The sequence below is a fragment of the Fringilla coelebs genome (assembly GCF_963513975.1).
Source record: "Fringilla coelebs genome assembly, chromosome: 5".
Lineage (NCBI taxonomy): Eukaryota > Metazoa > Chordata > Aves > Passeriformes > Fringillidae > Fringilla > Fringilla coelebs.
The window spans coordinates 43,577,011-43,599,346 of NC_140033.1; the positions used below are offsets into that span (position 1 = coordinate 43,577,011).

At 41.3% G+C, this 22,336-nt stretch overlaps 1 protein-coding gene across 2 annotated transcripts in view; it reads right to left on the reverse strand.

Annotated features, from left to right (window-relative positions):
* Positions 1–8,324, reverse strand: part of EEA1 (early endosome antigen 1) — a 66,163-nt gene extending 57,839 nt beyond the window's left edge. For both annotated transcript variants that reach the window (XM_084206196.1, XM_084206195.1), the window contains exons 1-2: positions 8,195–8,324; positions 176–268 (exon numbers count right to left, since the gene is read on the reverse strand). In XM_084206196.1, coding sequence (XP_084062322.1) covers positions 176–268; positions 8,195–8,218 — 117 coding nt within the window. In that variant the 5' untranslated portion in view covers positions 8,219–8,324. The remainder of the gene's footprint in view (positions 1–175; positions 269–8,194) is intronic.
* Between the last annotated feature and the right edge of the window lie 14,012 nt (positions 8,325–22,336).

The window sequence follows — 22,336 nt, forward strand, 5'->3', positions numbered from 1 at the left end:
TAGTCTTCTTTTTTTATTTAAATAACAAACAATTTTTAGAATATGACATTTGCAAATATTTGTTTAGTACAGCTGATATTTAAGAAGGGCATCAAAAGTTATTCCAACAGCTCCATGGATCAGAGAACCAGCATCCAAGATTTAAGACACTGGTCCCATGAATGGTGCACAGTACCTCTGAGGAGCCATCGTTGTTCACGTCCACGGCATTTCCAGGTGTGGCAGATGAATCCGAATCTGAGCTCTGAGACCCACCTCTACCTGGAGTCTGAAATAGGGAAGACAAAAGTGAGAGTCTACATTTTAATACTTAATAAATATTTAATAAAGCACAGTATATATCCTATGCAAAGGCCTCTCTTCTACTTGTTGGAATACAGAGGTATTTTCCCTCCATGAGAAGTGAACAGGTTGACAGGCAATTATATAACTTTCAGCACAACACTTCAAAAAAAGCTTCTATCCAACACTCTCCATTCATAACAAACCAAGCAGATACCAGAAGCAAAGGCCAGGATTTTAAACTACTTCCTATCATGAATGCTCACCACAAAACAAGAACTTTGGCTAAACTCTGCCCTTGTATTACTCTCAGTGATGTTAAATTAGGTCACTATATCCTATAGGAAAACAGTAGAAATTGCAATCTAAAAACTTTCATTAGTAGTAAACTAGTATCACCTTACTTTCTTGATAACTTTTCTACATTCTGGACAAGCCCTTAAATATATGGAAGATGGAAAACTGAAGTTTGAGAACCATGTTGATTCAACAAGCACACAAGCAGGTACACTGTCTTTACTTGGAAAAAAATAAAAGTAATAATCAAGCCTGTGGTAAAGTTAAAACATGGTAATCAGTAAGACAACCTATAAAGATATACTCCTATGAATATGCTGAAAATCAAAACAACAGTATTGATTTGAAACTACAGACTTAGATAAAATAAGAAAATAAACTTTAAACGCTACATAATTCAAAATCTGGGTAGACTGATTGTATCTTACAATCCTTATTTAACTATAACTTTGATTTAAATTTGATTTAACTTCTCTTACTCATCTCCAGAATGGCACTGCTTAACTGATGGCAGAAGAGTAAGCATATTCAAAGGAAACATCATTAAAAAATAATCTCAATATGTATATGCAATCCTAGTTCAACAAAGAACAAAATGTTCATTATCTAGCTCCAGTATGAAAATCTCAAATGGGATAAAGTAATGCTACTGCTGTATTTTGGCCCATCTGGAAATACTTGTAATGCTATAAAGGAATTTATATTTTAATATAAGGGGATAAAGAATTTAAATATATAGATTGAAATCTAGAGAGGGACAGAATTTTAGTTTCTTGATCTTAGTGCCTTCAAAATCTTATCTGAAAAAGAATTTTCTTGCTCAATAGATCCTTTTTTGAAGACAAATCAGTTATATAACCTCTTATAAGAAATCTGCAGCACACATGATTCCCATTCTTTGAATATTAAGTATATTTTCCTGCTTTGTTTTAAAAAGAATGTTCTATTTTCAACTTTCATTGATAACAAAGATAACAATGATAAAGATAACAAAGGTAACGGCCTTTTACTATTTATCAAATCTAAAAAATATTATAAACAGGTCAAGTCTACTGATTAAGGACTTAATTCCCAGTGAAATACACTTCAGTTTTGGAAAGGCTCTGAAGACTAGCCAAAGGGAAGTGAGGAGTGAAGCACTAAGATATGAGGGCTGGTGACAGTAAGAGAAGACAACCATCTCTCCTTATTCCAACCTTCTCTGACGTCATCAGTTATTTGATCAACATACTCTGATTTTCCTACTCCATGTCTTTTTCACTCAGGCTGTATTGTATTTCTAAAGAAAATATTAACACCATTTCCTTCTAGCACAGCATACAAAAGGAACAGGCAAGGCAATGCAAGCTCTGCAAGGTAATAATAGGATAGGCAAAAAAGGGGGTAAGCAGAGATTCCATACAAATGCAAAATATGTCAAAGTGAAGCCATTGGTGCTTCTTCCCAGGGTTACTGATACAGACACTAAACAAGGTACATTCCAGCATGGACCACAGGTGCACACACTTCAGGTTTCTACATGACATCAAACTGGGAGGACCAGCTGATACACTCAAGGGCAGGGCTGCCACTCAGAGGGACCTAGAAATGCCAGAAGAAACAGGCCAAGGGGAACTCTATGCAATTCCACAGGGACAAATGCAGAGTCCTGTGCCAGGGAAGGAAAACTCCTGGCAGTAACAGAGGTCTCTCTGCTGAAAAGGACTGAGGCCTTGTGTCAGCCAGCATGCCAAACAGGAGCCCGCAGTGTGCCCTGTCTGCAGAGACGGCTGCCAGAAGCCTGGATTGTGTTAACAAGGAACCCAGCCAACTGATCAAGGGAAGTGATTGCTCCCCACTGGCCAGCAGCCCGTGGACCATGTCAAGATACTGCTCTCCCAGTCTAGGGAGAACAATGATAAAACCAGCAAGAGTTTAGCAAAAGGCCACCAACACATCTGGGGGTGAAGCATCTGACCCGTGTGAGAAGCTGAGGGAACAGGGCTGGCTCAGCCTGGAAGTAGAGACAGCTTTGGGAGTGCCAAACTGCAGCCACATCATCACTCATGAAGAGGCCACCAGAGGAAGCCAAACCGGTCTAAGCTTGGGAAGACCACAATGGGAAGACCAGACACAAAAACTGAAATGAGAGATTCCTACTGGATGTAAAGAACAGCTTTTCCAGTATGAGATAGGCCTGAGTGACTTGCTCTTGACTTCCAAGCCGATCCTGCTCACGGCTCAGACCAAGGAGCTCCTGAGCTCCCTTCCTGCCCCAACTGTTCTGCAGCGTTAAGTGCTCTCCACAGAAACACACATCTTGCAGGAAAGCTTTATAATACAAGTTCAGTAACTCCATTAATGAACATGTGGATTGTGTTCCACTGACAGTCAGAAGAGTAATATCTAAAACAAATGGCAAGTTGGAGCCAGGTCTCCCAGGAAGACAGGCCAGTTAGAATACTGCATCTAATGTTTCAGTGGCACTAAGAGATGGTCCAGCTGTGTCTTTAGACAGGCGGCATCTACCTCCATTTCATACACTTTCGTACACTTTCATACACTTTCATACACAGACACTTTCAGCACACCTAAAGAATCATTTTGTCGCTAAAACAAGAATCTTCTGCAACAATTAACATAAAATTGTCTTCACCTCATATCGTAACTCCTTATACAACACTGCTGTACCTTTTTAATTGCCCATTCCATTTCACTTTCACAGTTGACTCCATTTTGCAATGAGATTTGCATATTAAGTTTTGGTAGTTCTAGCACTACAAATTTGAGATTATTACCACCTCCAGGATGCAAGCTCTTCTGCTATTACTCCACTGTACACTGTTATTACCCCATGGTTGCTTAAAGTACTTGCTTTATGAAACACTTCAGACATGCTATAATCACACTAATAAGCACTGGATGGCATGTCTTACTGCATGCATTGTATGACAGAAATTATTACACAGTACCTGGTAAAATATTTTAAGCTTTCAAAAATCAATGTGTGCTCTTGAAAAAAGAAAGAATAATTCCAAGCTAGATTTAGAAAGCTTAGTAAAAATGGTGACATTTACTGGTGAGTGCAATGCACAGGAAAGAAGAGTGAGAAGGAAAGAGGTCATTAAGTAACTTGCAAGTTATAGTTCATAGTATCCATTTGCAAAATAGATAAGAAAAATTAAATAAAATATTGGAAGAATGTTAAGGAAGCCAAGACCAAAAATGAAATTAATTCATCTTTCAGGTTGTAATGTAATTTAAATATCCTTACCCTACCAAATAAAGAATGGGACATTGCAAATGTCTTTTTTTAATTGATCATTGCATCATAAATGGGCTCACACATACAGTCATGCTATGCTCACGTACCCCTGTGGTATCACATTCCATTAAACAAAAAAGAATCACAACACATTGAACAATTTGGACTTTGTGATCTAAGAAAGGACTCAGAATGATGTTCTTTGTTTTCAGATGGCCTATACAGGGGAGCAAATAAATGACTTACTAATCCCAGAGAAAAAGAAAATCTCCACACAGGCTTCTGCGTATGTACAATTACAAAAGTAACATTTGACATCTGAAGGCACACCCAGAGTGGAAAGACTAATGCAAAGTTAGTCTTCGATCCAGCATACTTCTCTCCTATCTGTCAATTACATTTGTTTACTTTGCAGACAAGCCTATGTTTCTACTGCTAGCCCTAGAGTTGTAGAAGTAATATGCTAAACTTCATCATGCCATTCTCTATGTTTTCTCAAAACTGCAAGCTAATATAAAGAAACATAATTAACAACAAAAATTATGACAATTATTGCAGCTTGTTTTCTGAAAAGGAATAGAAAATTATATAATGAGTGAGTTGAGTTAATGCTTTAAGATGAGGCAGTATAAATATGGACCACTACTGTGCCATTTTTGCATACTCTTTTATCTGTCTATAGCTACATTCCTTTCAGTCAGAAGACTCTTTTCAGCAATTTTAAATTCAGAATAAATTAAAACCTCTGAAAAATATGTAAAGCCTTGAAAAAATGTGGAAAATACAGATTTAACAGTTTTTCCAGCACAGATTTAAATACGATTACTAAGGGTACTACTACAACCATAAGAAGGTCCTAAAGCAACAAACAAGACACAAAAATGAGAAGGTAAGAGGGCCAAACCCCTTGTTGCCAAAGAACTCTCAATGCTAGGAACAGGGTATTTTGCCATACAGAACAGTAACACCATTAATACTTCTAAAGCAGTGTGACGCTACTTTACGACTCTGTAAAATGAAATGACTCCTGACTTCAGAGGGCATAACACTTTTTTTTCTCATCATGCCATCAGTTTCACACAAACACACTTTGTGCCTAGGAAGAGGCACACATGCTTCCCTTGACTCTGAGAAGAGGGCAGAGACACAGCTGCAGTTCAGCATCTATCCAAGTAAATATGCTATCTAGTGAGCCCTGCACTTATAAACATGAAAAGAAAATTATAAGTCAGGCATAAGATGCAATGATTTCAGACAAGTAAATACCTCTGTGCCTGAGCTTGGAGTAAGAGAAAAGGTGACTGTACTACCTGAGCTACAGAGATGCCTGAGAAGCCCTGTTCTCCCCCAGACACCAAGATCTCAAGACAAAAAACTCGAGCATTAGTTAGAAACAGAAAGCAATAGAAGAGCACAGAGAGCACCCAACACAGCAGAGTAGCCAACAGCTGTAGACTGTTAAAGACAAATAATGGAGACAAAAACTAACATAAAAGTAGTCACTCTGGTCCAATAGATGAGCTGCCCACTAAAAAATCATGAGCAGTGGGAAAAAGGCTCAGAAGGAGGTCAAAGTAATCCATTTTCTAGCTGAAAATAAACACCTCCTCCTTGCAAATACAAGAAATGAGCTCTGCTTTAACAGGCCAGAGGCAACTGCCACTGTCCCACAGTAGATTAACAACAGAGAGATGACACAATGCCCACAGAGGGCATCAAAGTTGAACACAATGAAGAAAAGACTGCTCTCCAAGGAATCCACTGACAAAAATCAAACTATCTGGGCAGGAAAGGTAAATCTCAGATATTCCACGCAGATGCCTATTGGGAAAAACTACCTTCTTCTAGATCAGCATGATGAACAATGCATGAAACCAGGAAGTGGCAACAATGTACAAAAGGGGGTGTTATGGTGCAAACATACAAAACAGGTGGATTCCTGAGATGTCATGATGAAAACACACATAAAATTTAGAAACTTGCAAAAAAATTTAGAAGTTTGTAGGGAAAGGACATAAAATGAGAAGCTAGTTGAAGACAGCATGGAGACACTAACCTCAAAAACTAAATAAGTAATGTTTAGTATATAATACTGTCTACTTTGAAAATATGTCATTCAAAGTCACAATGAAGATGCTTTTAAAAACAGAAATTACAACTGTGGATGAAATAGAAAGGTGATCAAAGTAGAGAAGTAGTATAAAAGAGAACCATCTGATGTTTTGAAACTTCAGGAATCAGAAACTATAAACCATATCTTTGTAGCTATTGTCTTCCTCCTTTGCAGCTTGTCAGCCAGCCTAGTTACAACAAAAAGGAATATAATAAAGAATTCCTTTTTCAAAAAACATGCTTTTATAACTCAAGTTATACCACCATTAATGACTAGTTCTCTGGCTAGAAATGGTAGCATCACCTATAATCATATAACAAACCAAACAGATAGGCAAGAAGCTATGTTTCAGTGACAGAAAGGCAGGAGTTTTTTTCCAGCTATACATATGATGGACAATCAAATGGTCAAGAGGAGGTTCCTTATCCTTCAAATTACTGCATGAGACACATCAAAGATATTAATAATTATGTTCTTTATTAAAATACCTGACACAAACCTAAAGTTAATTTTTAATACCAAGTACAGAAGTATTTTTCACAGTTTGCCCACCAGAGTGCAAGTCAAAATGGTATGTATGTACGAGGTTGCACATGCAATCATAATTTTTACAAAATGCCTAAAGCCCTTTTTAGTATGAGGTGAATTTTTAAAAGCCTGGTTATTTCTGGCAATTAAAGGTTAACATCTTCAAAAATCTTGGCATTTCTCTATTTAAATTTTAGGCAGAAAGAAGTCTGTTTCATCTTTCTTGACAATAAGCTCTCCTGTAGTCCTGTAATTTTCAGGAGCAACTGGAGAACTATTTGTTCAACCTTTTAGGAAAAGATGTCTGTTTCGCACACAGAAACTTTTGCATTGACTTTAGATGTTTAAAAGATGTGTTTAGCAGAATTCCTACTGAGGGGCAAATATCCTTTGGCACTGTATGAAGTTTTTTCCTCTTTTACAGAAGCCTTCCTTGATGGCCTGGTGTTTCTCAGAATCAATAAACACCCAGTTAACTGCTGCCAATATTTAATTAGGTCCGTACTAAGTTTCCCTGCTTCTTAGCAGGGCTTCCCATTAAGCTCCAGGAAGGAAGTTCTTCCTTATAAACACGAAGCTCCAAACAGACCAAGATCTTCACCTGCTCAGGGTCTATGACTGAAAAATAATCTGAGGTATGTCTTACACTGTAAAAGTTGGTGGAATGCTTACTTTATTTCCCCTGTCATTCTTGTAGCAACGCTTCTTTGCATGGCAGATAAGGTAGAGCAAGCCAGCGTTTCCAATGAAACACTCTTTCGCAGAGATGTTACACAGACAGAACACTTTGGAGGCAACAGCGCATAAAACGGGGAAAGCAGCTGGTTTTCCCTCTATCCGTGAGCGCCTCCTGCGTGACACCGACACCGCTCTCTGGCGCTGCGGGATCTGGAGCGCTGCCTGCCACCGCCGGCGTGACTCAACCCTTTTGGGTGCATCCCCCTGCCGAGCCCGCGCCGCACGGAGCCGGGACCACGCCGGCACCTGCCCCGCGCCAGCGCCTCCCGGCAGCTCCCACCCGAGCCGCCGGCCAGCTGCAAGGGGAGCAGCACCCGCGCGGGGATCTGGGCAAGCGAGAAGGGTTTCGTAAACGAGTGTCACAACTTGGCTTCGCGAGCCCGGCAGAGCTGCCGGAAAAGCCGGCTCCTAAAACACGGGAGGCGGCCGGACGGCGGCTGCCGGGCTGGCCCCCGGCGTTAAGAGCCTGCTGCTTGCCAGCCCCTGAGGAAATCACCGCAGGTCCCGGCGACGGCTCTCCCTGGGCCGGGCTTCCCTTTATCCTGCCCTATGAGCGGGCGGCCGCAGCCGCGGCGACGGGCGCAGGCGGCGGGCGGAGACGCTGCCGCGCTACGGAAAGGAGCCACGCCGGCCAGGGCCGCCCCTCGCCCCTTCGACAGGCCGGGCGGCGGGAACCGCCCGCCGCCAGCGCCTCCGCCCAGCCCGGGGGACGACACCGCCCCCAGCCGGGACGGCGGGCCCGGCCCGTCCAGTCCCGTCGGGGCTCGGGTCGTCCCCCAGCGAGAGGGCGGGGGCGGACAAACTCACGGCCTCCGGGGCCGCGACGACCCGAACTCGTACCCTGCGCCGCAGGACGGGCCGGACAGGGCCGGTGGCTCCGGCTCTGCCGCGGGGAGCGCAGCTCCGAGCCCGGCCGGCACCAGGAAGCGACACCGGCGCGGCACCGGCACGGCGTACCGCCCTCACCGCTGAGGCGGGCCTCGCTGCCTTACCCGCTGCAGAATCCGCCTGAGCATGGTGGTAGAGCGCGGATGCCGCCGGGCAGCCGCGGCCAGGCCGAAGGGAAGCCGCGGGGCCCCGCAGGAGCCCGGTGCGGCCCGCTCGCCCCGTGACAGCCGCCGCGGCCGGGGAGGCGGGGCAGCCGCCGCGCTCCGCCCCGGGGAGGGGCGGGTCCCGCGGGGAAGGGGCTGCGGCCAGCACCCGGCCGCGAGGAGCGGGGAAGGAAGAACGGGGTGGAGGTGCGGGACGTGCCGGGGGCTGCTCCCGGGACGGGATGGGGTCTGCGCCCTCATCGCTCCGCGGGGGCCCGGACTCCGGCCCCACTCCTTCCCGCCGCACCGGGCCCAACGCCGCAGCTCTCGGTCTGTCCCTGCGCTGTGCCCGGGCTCTCCGCTGCCCGAGAGGCGTCCTGGCTGCTGAGGGCAGAGCGGGGGAAAACTGAGGGCGGCGGTGTCTCTGCCCTCGGCCGTTCTCCTCTGGGAGGCTGCCCCAGGCTCCCGACAGCTGCGGCCCCCTTGCTACGGGCATCAATCTGGCGGCGGCCGGGGAGAAGGAAAAGTACTGTAGTTTGAGCTTCTGGCTGAGGGCTCACTGGAGAAGGTAAAACACAAATGCAGCGCCGTGTTACTTTATTACTCGTGCGGCACAGAAAGTTCTGACAAATGCGCGTTCAGGGAGGATTGTTGAAGCGAACTTGCTTTGGATAATTAACCTCAAATTTAATTCTGATGAAGCAGCTCCTTGCTTCAAGCCCTCAGCTGAAAAGACGACCTTGTGGCGTGACCCATTAGGTGTTTTTTAAATATTAGAAAATAACATTTTACTCACACTAACACACACCTACCTAAAAAAAAAAAAGGAAAAAAAAAGATACAACCTAAAAAGCATCAGTTTGAAAGGAGTGAGAAGGAAGTATCTTTACAAACAAACTGCGGGCCTGATGGTAGATAAGGCCAGGTTCGGAGACATGAAAGAAGCAATGGAGGGAATGATGAATTCCATAGGAATTCCACTAATTGACACAGACTATTACTCACTCAAGACTGCTAAATCTCTGGATTTAGAGAAAAAGAACAGAGACACAAGGGAAAAGGAAAACAGGACAGGGGGTATACATTAGAAGGGGGTCTTAGGTATTTGGGGTCTTAGGGAATCTGTACCTCTCAAGTACCTCAGCCACTGGGGAAAGAGAGAGGGAAAATCCAGCCGAGAAATTAGGATAAAAAGGAGGAGCTGTGTCCCCTAAAAATTTTGAGACACCATGGGGAATGCCCCATTACCTCTCCCTTTATTCTAATAAAGTTACAGGACTCCTCTGTCTCCTTTTTGGACATAAACCTCTGGTGTTTGTGGATTAATTTTCCTGACAAGTTTAACTGAGAAAGAATCAGTATCCATAGGTGCTGAGGCAAAACCCCACATCGGACATGGCAGGAGAGTTATTGGAATACTTGTACCCTCTAGAATATGTAATTCAACAAGTTACAGTTCCCCATTCTGTCCAAAAGCTGCAATTTTCACATGCTGGATGCCAGGCAAAGGGTCATGAGTAAATAATAAACTTGGTCAATGACTAATTGTGCCGACTAGAACAAATATCACAGTGTGGCAGTGTTATGTGACTGCACTCAGCTTGGTCCAGCTACAGGTTCCAGTGTGTTAATATTAATGTCATTGGATCCACAACAAAGGCACATTAAGAGCACACACATATTTGATAACAGCTTCAGCTGAGGAGTGGTGAGTTTGGTCACACCCATGACATCATTTTCATGTGTCCATAGTAGAAAATGGCTTTGAAATTTGGCAGGTAGAGTCCTTCAGAATTTTGTATTTGGGATTAATAATGGGAATAAGATTGGTTTTGTACAGCTGTACAGATCTTTAATTATTTAGGCAGTCCATAGATACTCACTCTGAATCTAAACAGAAATGACTGCAAGTTTTATAGATATTTCAACAAGAGTGACAGCCTACACAACAAACTGCCAGACTGCTTAATTTGCCTGACCTGAGTAACCTGACCAACCCATCTTTGTAGAATGTTTTTTACTCTCCTAGGTTAGCAATTCCTGAGTGCTCAGAGGAAGATGATAGCAATTTGATGACACTAGTTAACAGTCTTATATCAGAGGAGGCTTTTCTTATTAAGACTTGAAAGGAAATACATGATCTTTTCCTTGTGTGGATGCTAGAACACATGCATCTGTCTCCCTGTCCAAATATCATTCCCTCAGTAACTTGCTAATCTGTGGGCCAATTTCAAATACAACAGACTCAGATAAGGCTCAAAGATACAAAGATCCTACAAATTTAAATAGTTAGCCAGGGAGAAGACAGACCCTATTGAATCCTGTCTGTAAGGAAGGACTGCAATGTGGCCGCTTTTACATACCAGAGAATGCACATAAAAACTCACCCTTGGGGCAGAGATCTAGGGGAAAAAATTTAAATCTGTCCCCCTTCTAGTGGAAGTCCTTGTTTTTAATTATTGTGTGTACGGTAATATCTATGAATTCATATCATGTGCTCTCCTAAAATTCAATAGAATTTTCGCCTATTGGTAAATAGGCTGTGTCCTCAGGCATGGGAGCTGTAAACTTTCATTTCATCCAAGCTCTGTTAAAGGTTTGGTGACAAGAGGGTTAGAAGGTGCCTTTCTAAAAAGTCAGTTGTTGGTAGAAAGTCTCAGAACACAATCACAGCAAAGATTTTTCCAAAACCAGCTGGAAACAGGTACCTTTTCCTTTAAACACAAGCTGAAGGCTGAGAGTCTGAACTACAACAAACTCGTCTATCTGTCAAAGCCAGCATTTTTTTATTTCAGTACAGAACTGAAATCAGTCTTTTGATTGTAGAAGCAGTTTTCAGGATGGCCCAGTGTGCACCAGCACTTCCCAGATCTTCCAACAGATAACTGCAGGGTTTTGTTGGGACTTTGGGGAGTTGTTGTTTGTTTTTAATGGCTATGCATATAGTCAAATAAAAAGCAATGATGTCTGGACCGTGGCTCACAAGAATTGGTGTTCACAATCTTCTACCCCTACTGAAGGCTACAAGGAGCCACTGTCATTTGGTAGAAAATGGCAAGGAACATATGTGGTATATGCATAGTACATATGCTTGCTTATACTTAACAGCCTACAAGTTTCTGGGCTATTTATTGTCCTACATGTTTTCAGTGTTCATACAGATGACTATTTTCAGTCATGTAAAATTCCTGACATCAAAATGGCATGGTCACAAGCTCCTTTGGTCCACAATGTGCTGCACTGGAAAAGTATCCCATTTTTTTCAAGATGTTGTTTTTAAGTATTCTATTTATAAAAGATACCACCCTCTGGTTTGTTTTCTTTTTACTAGCTCTCCAACTGTACACTTTCGACTGTCACTGTGCGCTCTTCTATACACTTTCAGTAAGGAGCTTCCAAATTTACCCATATCTTTTTCTGAAGCTCTCTCCTTTCAAGTTGAACACAGTTTGTTTAAGGGATATGGTTGAGTTTACATGGTGATATTTAGTCAAAGGTTGGACTTAACGATCTTGCAGGTCTTTATAAACCTCAATGACTCTATGAAAGGTGTATGACAAAATTTGGAAGATTTATGAAAGGCAGATTTGGACAAAAATGTATTTTCAGCTGAAGGCAGGGCTATTTAGTAGCACATAGGTTAGTTTCAGTCTATGCTTGAACTAATCACCAATGGTTCCTGACCCATTCCCTTCTCACAACAGGGAAAAATAACAGCTCGCCCGTTCTTCACTCATGGTACTGAGCAGGTTGGCCAGAGCACCAGAACTTCCCTCTGCATGTATTAGAGAGTGTGTTTGCTCAGCTGCTTTAGAACCTGGCTGACTCTGTGGTGGTGTCTCTAGCAAAGAGCTGATGACTCGAGGCTGGTTTCTGTGCTACAGAGAGCCTCTTTCAAGTCAGTGCAATTGCTTGCATGAGTAATGAGTGTGTGTACCAATAAAGGTTGCATGGCTAGCATTAATAACAAATCCAAGAGCTCCAAGTCATGACTTCATTCTAGTATTACAGGATCTGAACGGTGGAAAATTTGCACAGCTCTCCCTTAAGAAACCATAATTAAGGAGAGAATAACAGAATTATCTCTTTTATCAATGAAAAAACTGCTTCAGTCACTGATTCCTTTTCTATCCACCTCAATACTGAATCCCTGTGTAGCATATGCCATGTAGCTTTGCTGGAGTAGCTGGAGAGGCAGGCACTGGAACTAGAGAAAGCCCAGCAGCATGCAAGGGAACTTAAGTCATAAATATGTATAAGTTCATGTAAAAAATAAACTTCATATTAATATAACCAAAATCTGAGATGGAGAAGATCTGCTGCTGAGTCATGCGGAGCACTCTTTGCCAAATGCCTCAGCTAAGAAATTATTCTGTATGAAGTTTAAAGCCTGCCACAAAAGAAACATTTTTAAATTCCACCATAAAAAGCTGTGGTGATACCATGGCCATTCTGATCCCATTACTACAGAGACATTAGGAATTGTTGGCAATTTGCCTGGGTACTTTCCAGTAAATGGCACAGAAAATGGGTCAAAAGGAACAAGAAAGGCCTTTTGTGGAATTTCACTGCAGAGTAAAATTAAAATATTTTGAATAATAGATTCTTTGGGGTTATCTGTTCACCTTGGTATGTGCTAATATACATATGTAGTTTCTCTTTCCCTCCTCTTAGAAACAAACAGTCATCTCAATTAGTCTCAGCACATTTGAGACTATTTCAATGATTTTTAAGCAAAATGGTTTAAATGCCAAATGAAAGAAGTACGGGAAATAGTGATCATTTTCATGCCAGTATTAATGGTTATTAAAATTAACTTTAGTAGTGCTTTCCTAGTTACAGCAGAAACTAGAAAGCAGAAATTAGATAACTTTTCAGTGTATGAAGATTTAATGATAATAGTTTAGGGCATCATTTTGGTCACCCTTCTGCGTAACTACAAAAAATACTGAAGGTCTGACATGGTTTGGTTTTTTTTCAAACACAAATCTAACCAAGTGCAACAACAAGCTTTTGCTTGGGTTATTTTGTTTGGCTGGTTGTTTTTTTAAAAAATAGGAAGGTCCATACAGCACTGCTTCAAACACTGTCCTCTCTCTGTGAACATTAATGCACTATTTGTTCATGGCCTTGTATATAAGTAAATGCAATAAATGTTGGCTTTATTGAGAGTCACTGTGTACATGTGTTGCATCAGCAATTCAGTTAAACATTTTTAAATTCTCAGAATACAGGCTGCCAAATAAAGAGGCTGAATTTTAACTATACAAGGATGTTAACAGGCTTTCTTAAAACAGTAAACAAATAGACCCACAGCATTACACTAATCCCATAATGCTTAATGGTATCTATTATTATAAATTAAACCTCTTGAAGCCGTCCAGATTTGTATTTTAATGTGTACTGTATCTAGGAACAAAAATGCTATTTTTAAGGTGTACAACTAAATGCACACTGCAAAATGCTGGCTGGCCAGCCCTTGATTTTCTTGCAGTACTAGCCAAACCTGTCCATGTAGCAATTGTTGTAATGACTTAGACACGAGGAAAGATCTTGGGTATAAACAAAGGAGGATTAAAAATCTTTCTCAGTTAAGCTTTTTTTTCTTCTTCTTCTTTTTTTTTTTTTTTTTTTTTTTTTTGAGATAAAATGTTCATACTAAAAAAGTAAAGAGCAGGACCTTTCACTGTCTTCTGGTATAGAGCAAGTACAATTTGCAATTTCAGAAAATGCTGAAGCAAAAAAGAAAACCCAAACCATCTAATTTATTAATAGAAAATAAAATGCATGTACCAAAGCCTAGGGCAAAGAGGCACTGGGTCTCAGTGAAGGAAAAAGTAACAAATGCATTTCCTGTGGCATGATGAAATGCCACATGGTTACACAGTTATCAAGGTTCAACCCTTCAACAGCTGATGCTCCTTTCCATTAATGCCAGCTAGATGCATTACAGGGTCAACTAACAATACAGATTTAATCTGAAACAAATACACATGCACCACTGAATTTCTGTATCATCTAAGCTAAGAAGAGTGTGGGTTATAGTGTTAAAGCAGTTTTATACTTTCTCTTGAAAGTTGATTGCAGGCAAAAAATCTTCCATGTCAAATTCATTATAAAGCTGGCCAGAAGACATTAACTGTTTTAAACAATGTTAACACATTTTGTTAGGTAGAATAAATTTGCAAAACACCTGAATTGTGCTGTTTGTGCTGGTAGCTTTTTTTTTTCTACAATTAAGTACTCTGAAGCCCTATTTGCCAAGCCATGGCCTCTATACCGCTCTTTTCTTAGATGAGTGTTAGCTGTAATGGTAAGAGCAATGCCAGTGATGTATCTACTCCAAAAATAAATATATACTCCTAACTTCCAGCTTGGCACTGAAATGGCTCACCCAAAACTGATCATTGTCGAAGGTTTTAACATGGACCATGTCTGCCTCAAAAAGTTTTAAAACCAAAGGAGCAAGAAGAGCATCATATAAAGATTCTTTTTAAGATTTAATATTACAAAACCAAATAAAATCATCCAACCTAAAAAACGTCTCAGTGGTGGTTTAACTACCTGTCTAGTATATGTGTTTAGCACACCAAAATCTCTTGATGAGTTTGCCAGGTGATTTGAATGATCAAGAAATGGAAAATCAAGTGTACTCTTTGAAGTTAGGGAATTTTATTCATATTAGACATTTCTGATCAAACATAGAGATTTCCCATAGGGAATAATAAAGCCCTTTTTTTGGTAGGCAATTGGACAATACTGATTTGTATGAAAATCTTAAATTTTTAAGCTTGTGTAATGTACTCCCAGATTCTGGCAGTATAGTTGCAAAAATATAAGGGTAAAAATGTCATTTTTCTTTAGGAAGGAGGTGAGGATCATTTAGTTCTACATCATTTCCCAGCTGCCCAGCAAAATTATGGTCACAATAATTTGTACAGGACATCTGTTTTGTAGCATGGCCCAAGGCAGAAAAAGAAATGAGGAGGCATTCAGTGTTTCAAGACATTCAAAGAAATCTCCCAGTATTGAACATTGGAGTCTTGGCTCTCTTGCACACAGTGGGACCTGATCCCAGTATGGTTTTGAAATCAATATTCCAGTCTACACTAAGGGAAGAGAAAACCCACTACACATGGTTCATGACTGGGCAGGGCTATTTTGGTCATCCTGACTTTTGATTCCCATTAAGGACTGGTGTTCCTGTTAGGGAGAAACACAGCTTGAGGCTCTGTTGACATGGAAAGGTGGATACCATGTGGATGCTCCTGTCAGAAAGGTGTTTGAGACCATAACCATAGACATGGTTGAGTATGGGAATCAGTGGGAATCCTCCAGATGCACAATGCAATGGCCTGGCTCTGAAGTTTCAGAAGGAGACCCGAGACTTAGAAATACGTGGGAAAAGAAGGGAAAAAATGAATTGAGGGTCACAATCTTATACTTTAAATATTGGCATACCAGATATGGGGTCATCTCAGTCTCACTGGAGCTTTGCAAGGAAGAGCTATAAAACATAAAGGGATTTCATGATGTGGTGGGCAATTAGTAGCAAGAAGCAATTTACTGAAGTGATCCAAACAGCTTATTTTTTTTAAGGTTCCTTTGATGTTTAAGTACTATTCTTATAAATGTAAGAAATAGCAGATAATAAAAGGTGGTCCCCGATGCAAGCAAAAATTGGTGCTGAATGAGGTTATTAAACTGAAATATATTTTAAGAGTTTTAAAGAGACTTCAAACTGAAGTCATAGTCAGAAGTTCAAATTACTGTTTCCTATTAAAGATATTGGTTTCCTGATGTCTGCTACTCACAAAGAACAAGTGCTGACTACTATAACTATCTTTGCCCTCCAAGAACTGTTACAGATGATTATAGCAGGTCTGTCCACTTTCAGCTGTCAAGGCCCAGGCTATTTCCTCCCAAGACAAAACTAGGTAAAATCTAGAATTTTGTACAGTTATTATTTGCTTCTCCCTGAATTTTTAGGATCTTTTAGATCCTATTCAGAGGATGGCTGGGATTTGAGCTCTACAAGTTACACTCCTCTGCATCTATAGGCTCATCACACAAAATATGAACCCCCACCAACAGACTGTGATGGCTGGGGAGGCCTCTGGAGCTTCTCAGCTTTTCTCCAGGGCTATCCCCCAGCAAGGCTTACTCTAAATATCTGCTGTCAGTGAATCCTCCCTTGAAGACGCCAAATGAAGTTTTGCTATGGTCTTTAGTATGCCCTTCTTCTCAAATCTCTTCCTGTCTATTCTTTCTTTGTGATACCACTGGGAACATCTGCTTCTTCCACAAGGATTTCTGTAATCCTCTGAGAGCTGAGCTGACACAGGAGCAGATCCCAAGGGCTGTTCCCCCATGGCAGCATGCTTCCATCAAGTGACCACATTCATCAAGCAATGCACCAGGGGGGCAAGATTCTGTCTCAAAATAAATCCCATTTCCTTTCCATATATCAAAGGATGTTTTTAAGACCTACAGCTGATGGCAATACTTTTTCCAACAATGACAGCCCAAGAAACAAAAAGCTACTTATCCAGTGCTAGGCAAAGATGCTGAAAGAAAGCTATTATCATGCATTATTTTACATCACCTTTGCTCCCAGCTACAGACAAACATGATGAAGTCTTGTAATGCATGGGGTTTAGTATCATTACACAATTAGTCGCTAGTTGGGTGCCTTTTTACCCCTCTTACCCCTCCTCCCAAGTGTCTGCTCACAGCAGAGGTTGGTTCCACTTTCCAAAAGCTAGGGAAGGCTGTGGTGGGAGAGCAGAGGACCTGCTGTCCAGCAACATGTCATGTAGTGTCATGGAGGGGCACGTGGGAAATCTCTCTGTTCAGAATGAGAAAGGTTATTTAGGGGAAATAACAGAAAAAAAAATGATAACAATAAACATCATTCAATCACTCACTACTAGAAATGTCCCTACAAGGTCTTACTCCTCCTCATCCTCCATGGAGGCCCTGTAGCTTCTTTTGCTTTTGTGGAGCAATGAAAAAGTGTCTGGTTCAATTAAATAAGTTGGATGCAATAACAGAACACAGCCATATTATACTCATACAAACATGAAAAGACTGATTTAAGAGGGTGTAGACTGTCTTAAATATGGCATCCTGCACCAGCTGAAAACTTTATCATTTGGCATCAATAATAATGTTTCACCCTAGTATTTTTATGCAGTTAATACACAAGTATGTCAATCAGTATATCTGTCTACATTTAAAATAGCTACAGATACATTTTTTCCCACATCACATTGAAAACATTTTACCTGTTCACCTTTCTCTGCCTTTGGCAATTCCAAGTAAACAAGGCAATTTATTTCTTACCTCAGACCCATTCATTGTCTTTCCAGGAAGCTGTCAAGAACCTTCCAACTTACTCTAACTACTTTTTTTTTCACTTATTTCACTGTTCTGGTGACATAGTCCTATGCTCATAAACCAAGGTGAAGTGCTGTATGCACAGCATGTCCAACACCACTACAGAGCTAAAGACGAAACAGGGGAGGGGGTGAGCTTCCTCCAGCCCAGAAGATGTTTTGCTCTATCCCCTGCTACAAGTCAGTTGCTTGCCACAAATCCTTCTCTTAGTTGAATTTTGGTGTAAAGTTCAGGCCAAATCCATCTGCAAAACAGTGATTTTTAGAATAACATAAAACTAAGAAATCTACCATTTTCCCAAATTACAGCTATACTAGGAAGATGTGAGGAATAAGATGCAGAGGGCTCCTACAATTATCTAAAAATCTACTAAAATCTTTCTGGGCTTGCCACAGCACACAGGCTGTGAGTCACAACTCCCAAGGCTTCCACTTAACAACTAAAAGGGAGACATGATCAATAACATTTTTCTCAGTGAGTGATTAAGACTGCTTTTAACAATGCAGTCATGCATGCTATGTACTAAAAGGGATGATTCATTAGTTGCTTGGAAGAGGAGCATCTTCTTTTCTCAGCTCAGAAGCCAGAGAGATGAGCTAGTGCCCCATGAACAGGGCTGACTAGCATGTAGAAAGAGAGGAAATACTGGCTGCTTTTGTCCCTGTCTCCACATCTGCAGAGCTTTTCTCACTAGGGCAAGAAAGAAATTGGGGAATTTTGTATTCAGAAGTGGCATTGTTTTGCTTTGCGTGAGTCTGACACCAGAACTGCTGGCAGCTACTGGCAGCTCCCCTCTCTGCCCTGCAGTCACAGGTGCCTGCCCCCAGCCCACAGCATGATTTCATGGCCCCAGTGAGCAGCCCAAACAGACGTAGCCACTGCTCTGCACACGACGTTCTGACCTTGCTTGGGCACATACATGAGAAATTAATTTGTCGCGATTTTTGTGGCGATTGCCTCTGCTGAAATAAAATGAACACTTACATGCAGAGCTGGCAAAGAGGACAGTGACAATAATGGATTTTTTTTTTTTATTCAACCCTATTGTTGCTGAAATGAATTTTAAACCAATTCCTCCCTTTCCATCATCTTAAATTTGCTAATGCTAATCTTCCTTTGAAGATGAGGTCACGCATACAGTAACAAATACATCACTCCCAAGCCTTGTTAGGTTTGGGTAGCTCCACGTTGTAAGGCATTCTTTGCAACACCCTTGTGGTGCAATACAGTAGTGTGATGGCATCTGAAAAGTAAAGCTGGGTTGTCTTCTTCCTGTGAGGAGAAATGATGTTGCCAAAGACTGTATGCAAAACATTTCCAACAAGCAGAAATTGATGTTGTTGTATTTTAATCACAACAGGTGTTTAATTTATGGGCAAGTACAAAGCTTTTTTTTTTTTTTTTCCCTCTGATAAGACTGATCAAAACCGTCACATAAAAGACCTACACTCTTCTTGGGGTCTGAATATCAGATACAAGCATAATTTGTGTGCTTCTTACTGCAGACTTGTAATAATCATCTGGACACACTGTACAAAGAAAACTGGCAGGGATTCCAAATTGGTGTATGTGACAGACCTCTGGCACCAGCCTAGAGATGATCAGTATCTGCAATGCTAGTATACATACAGTGCCCTTGCATCCAAACAACAATCACACTATTCCTAAGTACACTTGTATCCTGGATTTTATCAATCCCATCAAAACTCTGCTTCACTCATCCTTGGGCTAAGTCTTTGCCTAAATGTTTCTCCCTCAGGTTTGGCTTAGCCTTTCTTTTGACCTGATCCTGACTACCTGTTTTTGCTTTTCACAGCTCTTCTCCTCTGTCACAGGTTGCCTCCTTGGCAGCCAGCACTAGCTATTTAAACAAAATCATTCATCTCCCTTACTCATGCCTCTGTTTTCTTCAAGAGGTCAGGGTGGGATGAAAGGAGATGTAGCCTCCTCATACCAGGGCAACCCTGACCCACATGAAGAGATTAGCAGATCTAAGGGGTGGAGAGGAAATCCCTGTCAGTACTTCCCTTCCATACACTTGAGCAATATCCTGCCCTTAACATGGCCTACCCTCAACTCTCCAGTATGCATTATTATTTAATACTATCCTTTTGTTATCCTTTTTAAATATCCTTTTGAATTCCTTTTTATTTCACTTTCTCAAGTGCAGAGTATACTTCCCATAGTATTGGGAATAAAAAAAGGGTCTCTCTAAATGCCTGTCTAGCTGAGTTCCTGAAAAAAAGACCTAAGGGATTTTGGTTCTATAATTCATTATGTGAGTGTGCTTAAACCCTTGACTACATAAATTCCATGAAATTCAATTCCAAACATACAACTTAAAAGAAATATTTTACTCCTGAAATAATAAGCATTTGGGGGGAAAAAAATGGAGGGTTGGTTGGTTTGGTTTTTTTTAATTCAAAAAGATGGTATTTTGATCTAAAGCAAGGATCATTTTTGTGGTTTTGAAAGCCAAAAAATGTTTCTTGAAAACCAAACAATTGACTTGAAACATGGATGGGGTTCTTTTCATTAAGTAGTGGAATACATTGACCAAAAGAAGGATCTCCTATAAAAAAATTCTCATCTTCAGTCAAAAAGTTTAAATCTCCTGAATCTCCTGAATAAATGCACAGCACATATTAGAACACCAAATGGAATCATCTTCATTACGTAGATATATATATGTATATAACCACTGAAGTGCAGTGTGTTCCATATAAAACCAGAGCATTATCAATTCCATATGTGAGGTGTTATGTAACTTAAATTATTTTCTCTTTCACCATTATGCTTCAGCTTTCAAAGACAAATACAACATTAGTCATTTAACTGGTGATATATAATACTCCCATTTGTCATCTCGGGCAAGGTTCTCCTTTCAAACTTAAGCTAAAGCAATTAATTTGTGTCCTGTGAGACATAAGAACCTAAACTTCATTGCAGCAGATCTCTGATAATGCTGAACATAGAGCAAGGTCAGACCTTGGGAAGGAAAACTGAGCACAGTGTTGAATGACTGCTACAATTATTTTTTTTCTTTAACTCCTGAAATCTTGTATGCTACTCTGCTGACACTTCCTTGGAAATAGCTGCATCATTTTAGCTAAAACATTTCCTGCCTTCTCCCCTCAGCAACCCACAAGAAACAGCCAGAGGCATTTATTTAGCATTGTATTCACATTTCAGAAAGTATGGAAGAATTGAAAACAGTATAATTTAGTGGAAAGAGCTGGGTCGTTTTTTCCTAGGAGCTATTACCCATACTCTGCACAATGGAAATGTTGCCTTTTTTTTTTATCAGTAACTCACTGCCTTGTCACGCTGCCACTCTCTAGAATGGTTAATATATAACTCAACAATGTGTCAGTTTTTCCCCAAAGTGTTACTTCAGGCACTGCAGGGGAATTCCCTTTGATATCTGTGCCAGAGCAAAGGTACAGTGGCAGCTGTGGTTATACAAAAGGGGGACTCAGCTGCAAGGACAGCTTGGGAACGTCTGTCTCCCATCCCTGCCTTGCCTCCAGCTGCTTCTTCACACTCCTGCTTCTCTGCAACTGTTTTTGGGTTTGTGCTGTAAATCAGGTCACTGAGCTGATCCAAATTACAAGCAGGCTTTTTGTTTACAGAGTTGTTCTTAATACAGGTTGCTTTTCTTACCAGAACGATGCCAGAAATTGCAGTGCTGGTGCAACTGAGGAGGAAAAGTCCTGGGACAGAGAGGAAAGGCAGCTAGGATAGAGGACACTGGGGAGGAAGTGTGCCTGAGTTCATGGAACTGCTGGCTCAGATGGTGTCTCTTCAATTCATAAGGGTAAGATGCAGTCAGGAGGTTGTTGTCATAAACCATTAACAAACAGCAAGTTCACACAAAAGGATCATGCACTTGTTCTAAAAAAAGACTAAAATTAAGCAGTAAAACAGCCCCATATGTGACTTTTGCAGGAAAAGTAGCTATATACATAGGTGTTAGGGAATGTGTGTAGGCATATGTATGCACACATGCATGCGCACACGCACACAGATGCATATTCACACACGTTTACACACACAAAAACCATCTCTAAATTTAAAATAAATGCAAAATACATCTCACTACAGCGTTTTTGAGTCTTCAAAAGCATGCAGTTCTGATCCCCTGGATGGCTGATTCGTGAAAGCAACAAACAGAGAAGCCTATAGAGGGAGCAGGCCACCTTCTTTTCCTCTGCAAGAGGAGTTTACAACCTTAAGTGATGACCCTGAGAGAAAGGAAATAGAAAGGTAGAGGAGGAAAATGTCTCAAGAAGCAGAGCCCTATGCAAGGGCCAGAGCAGTTGCCCTGCAAACAGGGGGAGCAGCACCAGAGCTGCCTCTCAGGGCATGGGCAAGACAACTGCAGGTTCACACCTACCGTCTTCCTCCTCTCTCTTCTTTGTGTTCACACTTTGTGCCCTACAGGGAGTCAGGAATTTCTTAGTGTTTCCCCCAGTCTCTGTCCCAGCATTTCTGCAGCTTCTCTGCACATTGCAGGAGGGAGATTTGCTTGCCTGGAAGCTGAGTAAAATTTCATCTTCCAACACCTACAGCCAAAGTAATAGAGCAGTGCCCAGAAGAAAAGGAAAGATGCAATCAGAAAAGCCTGGCATTTCATGGTAAACAAAAAGAAAAACTGAAAAAAGGCTAACCATGTGACAGACAACATAAGAGAAGCAGTACTAA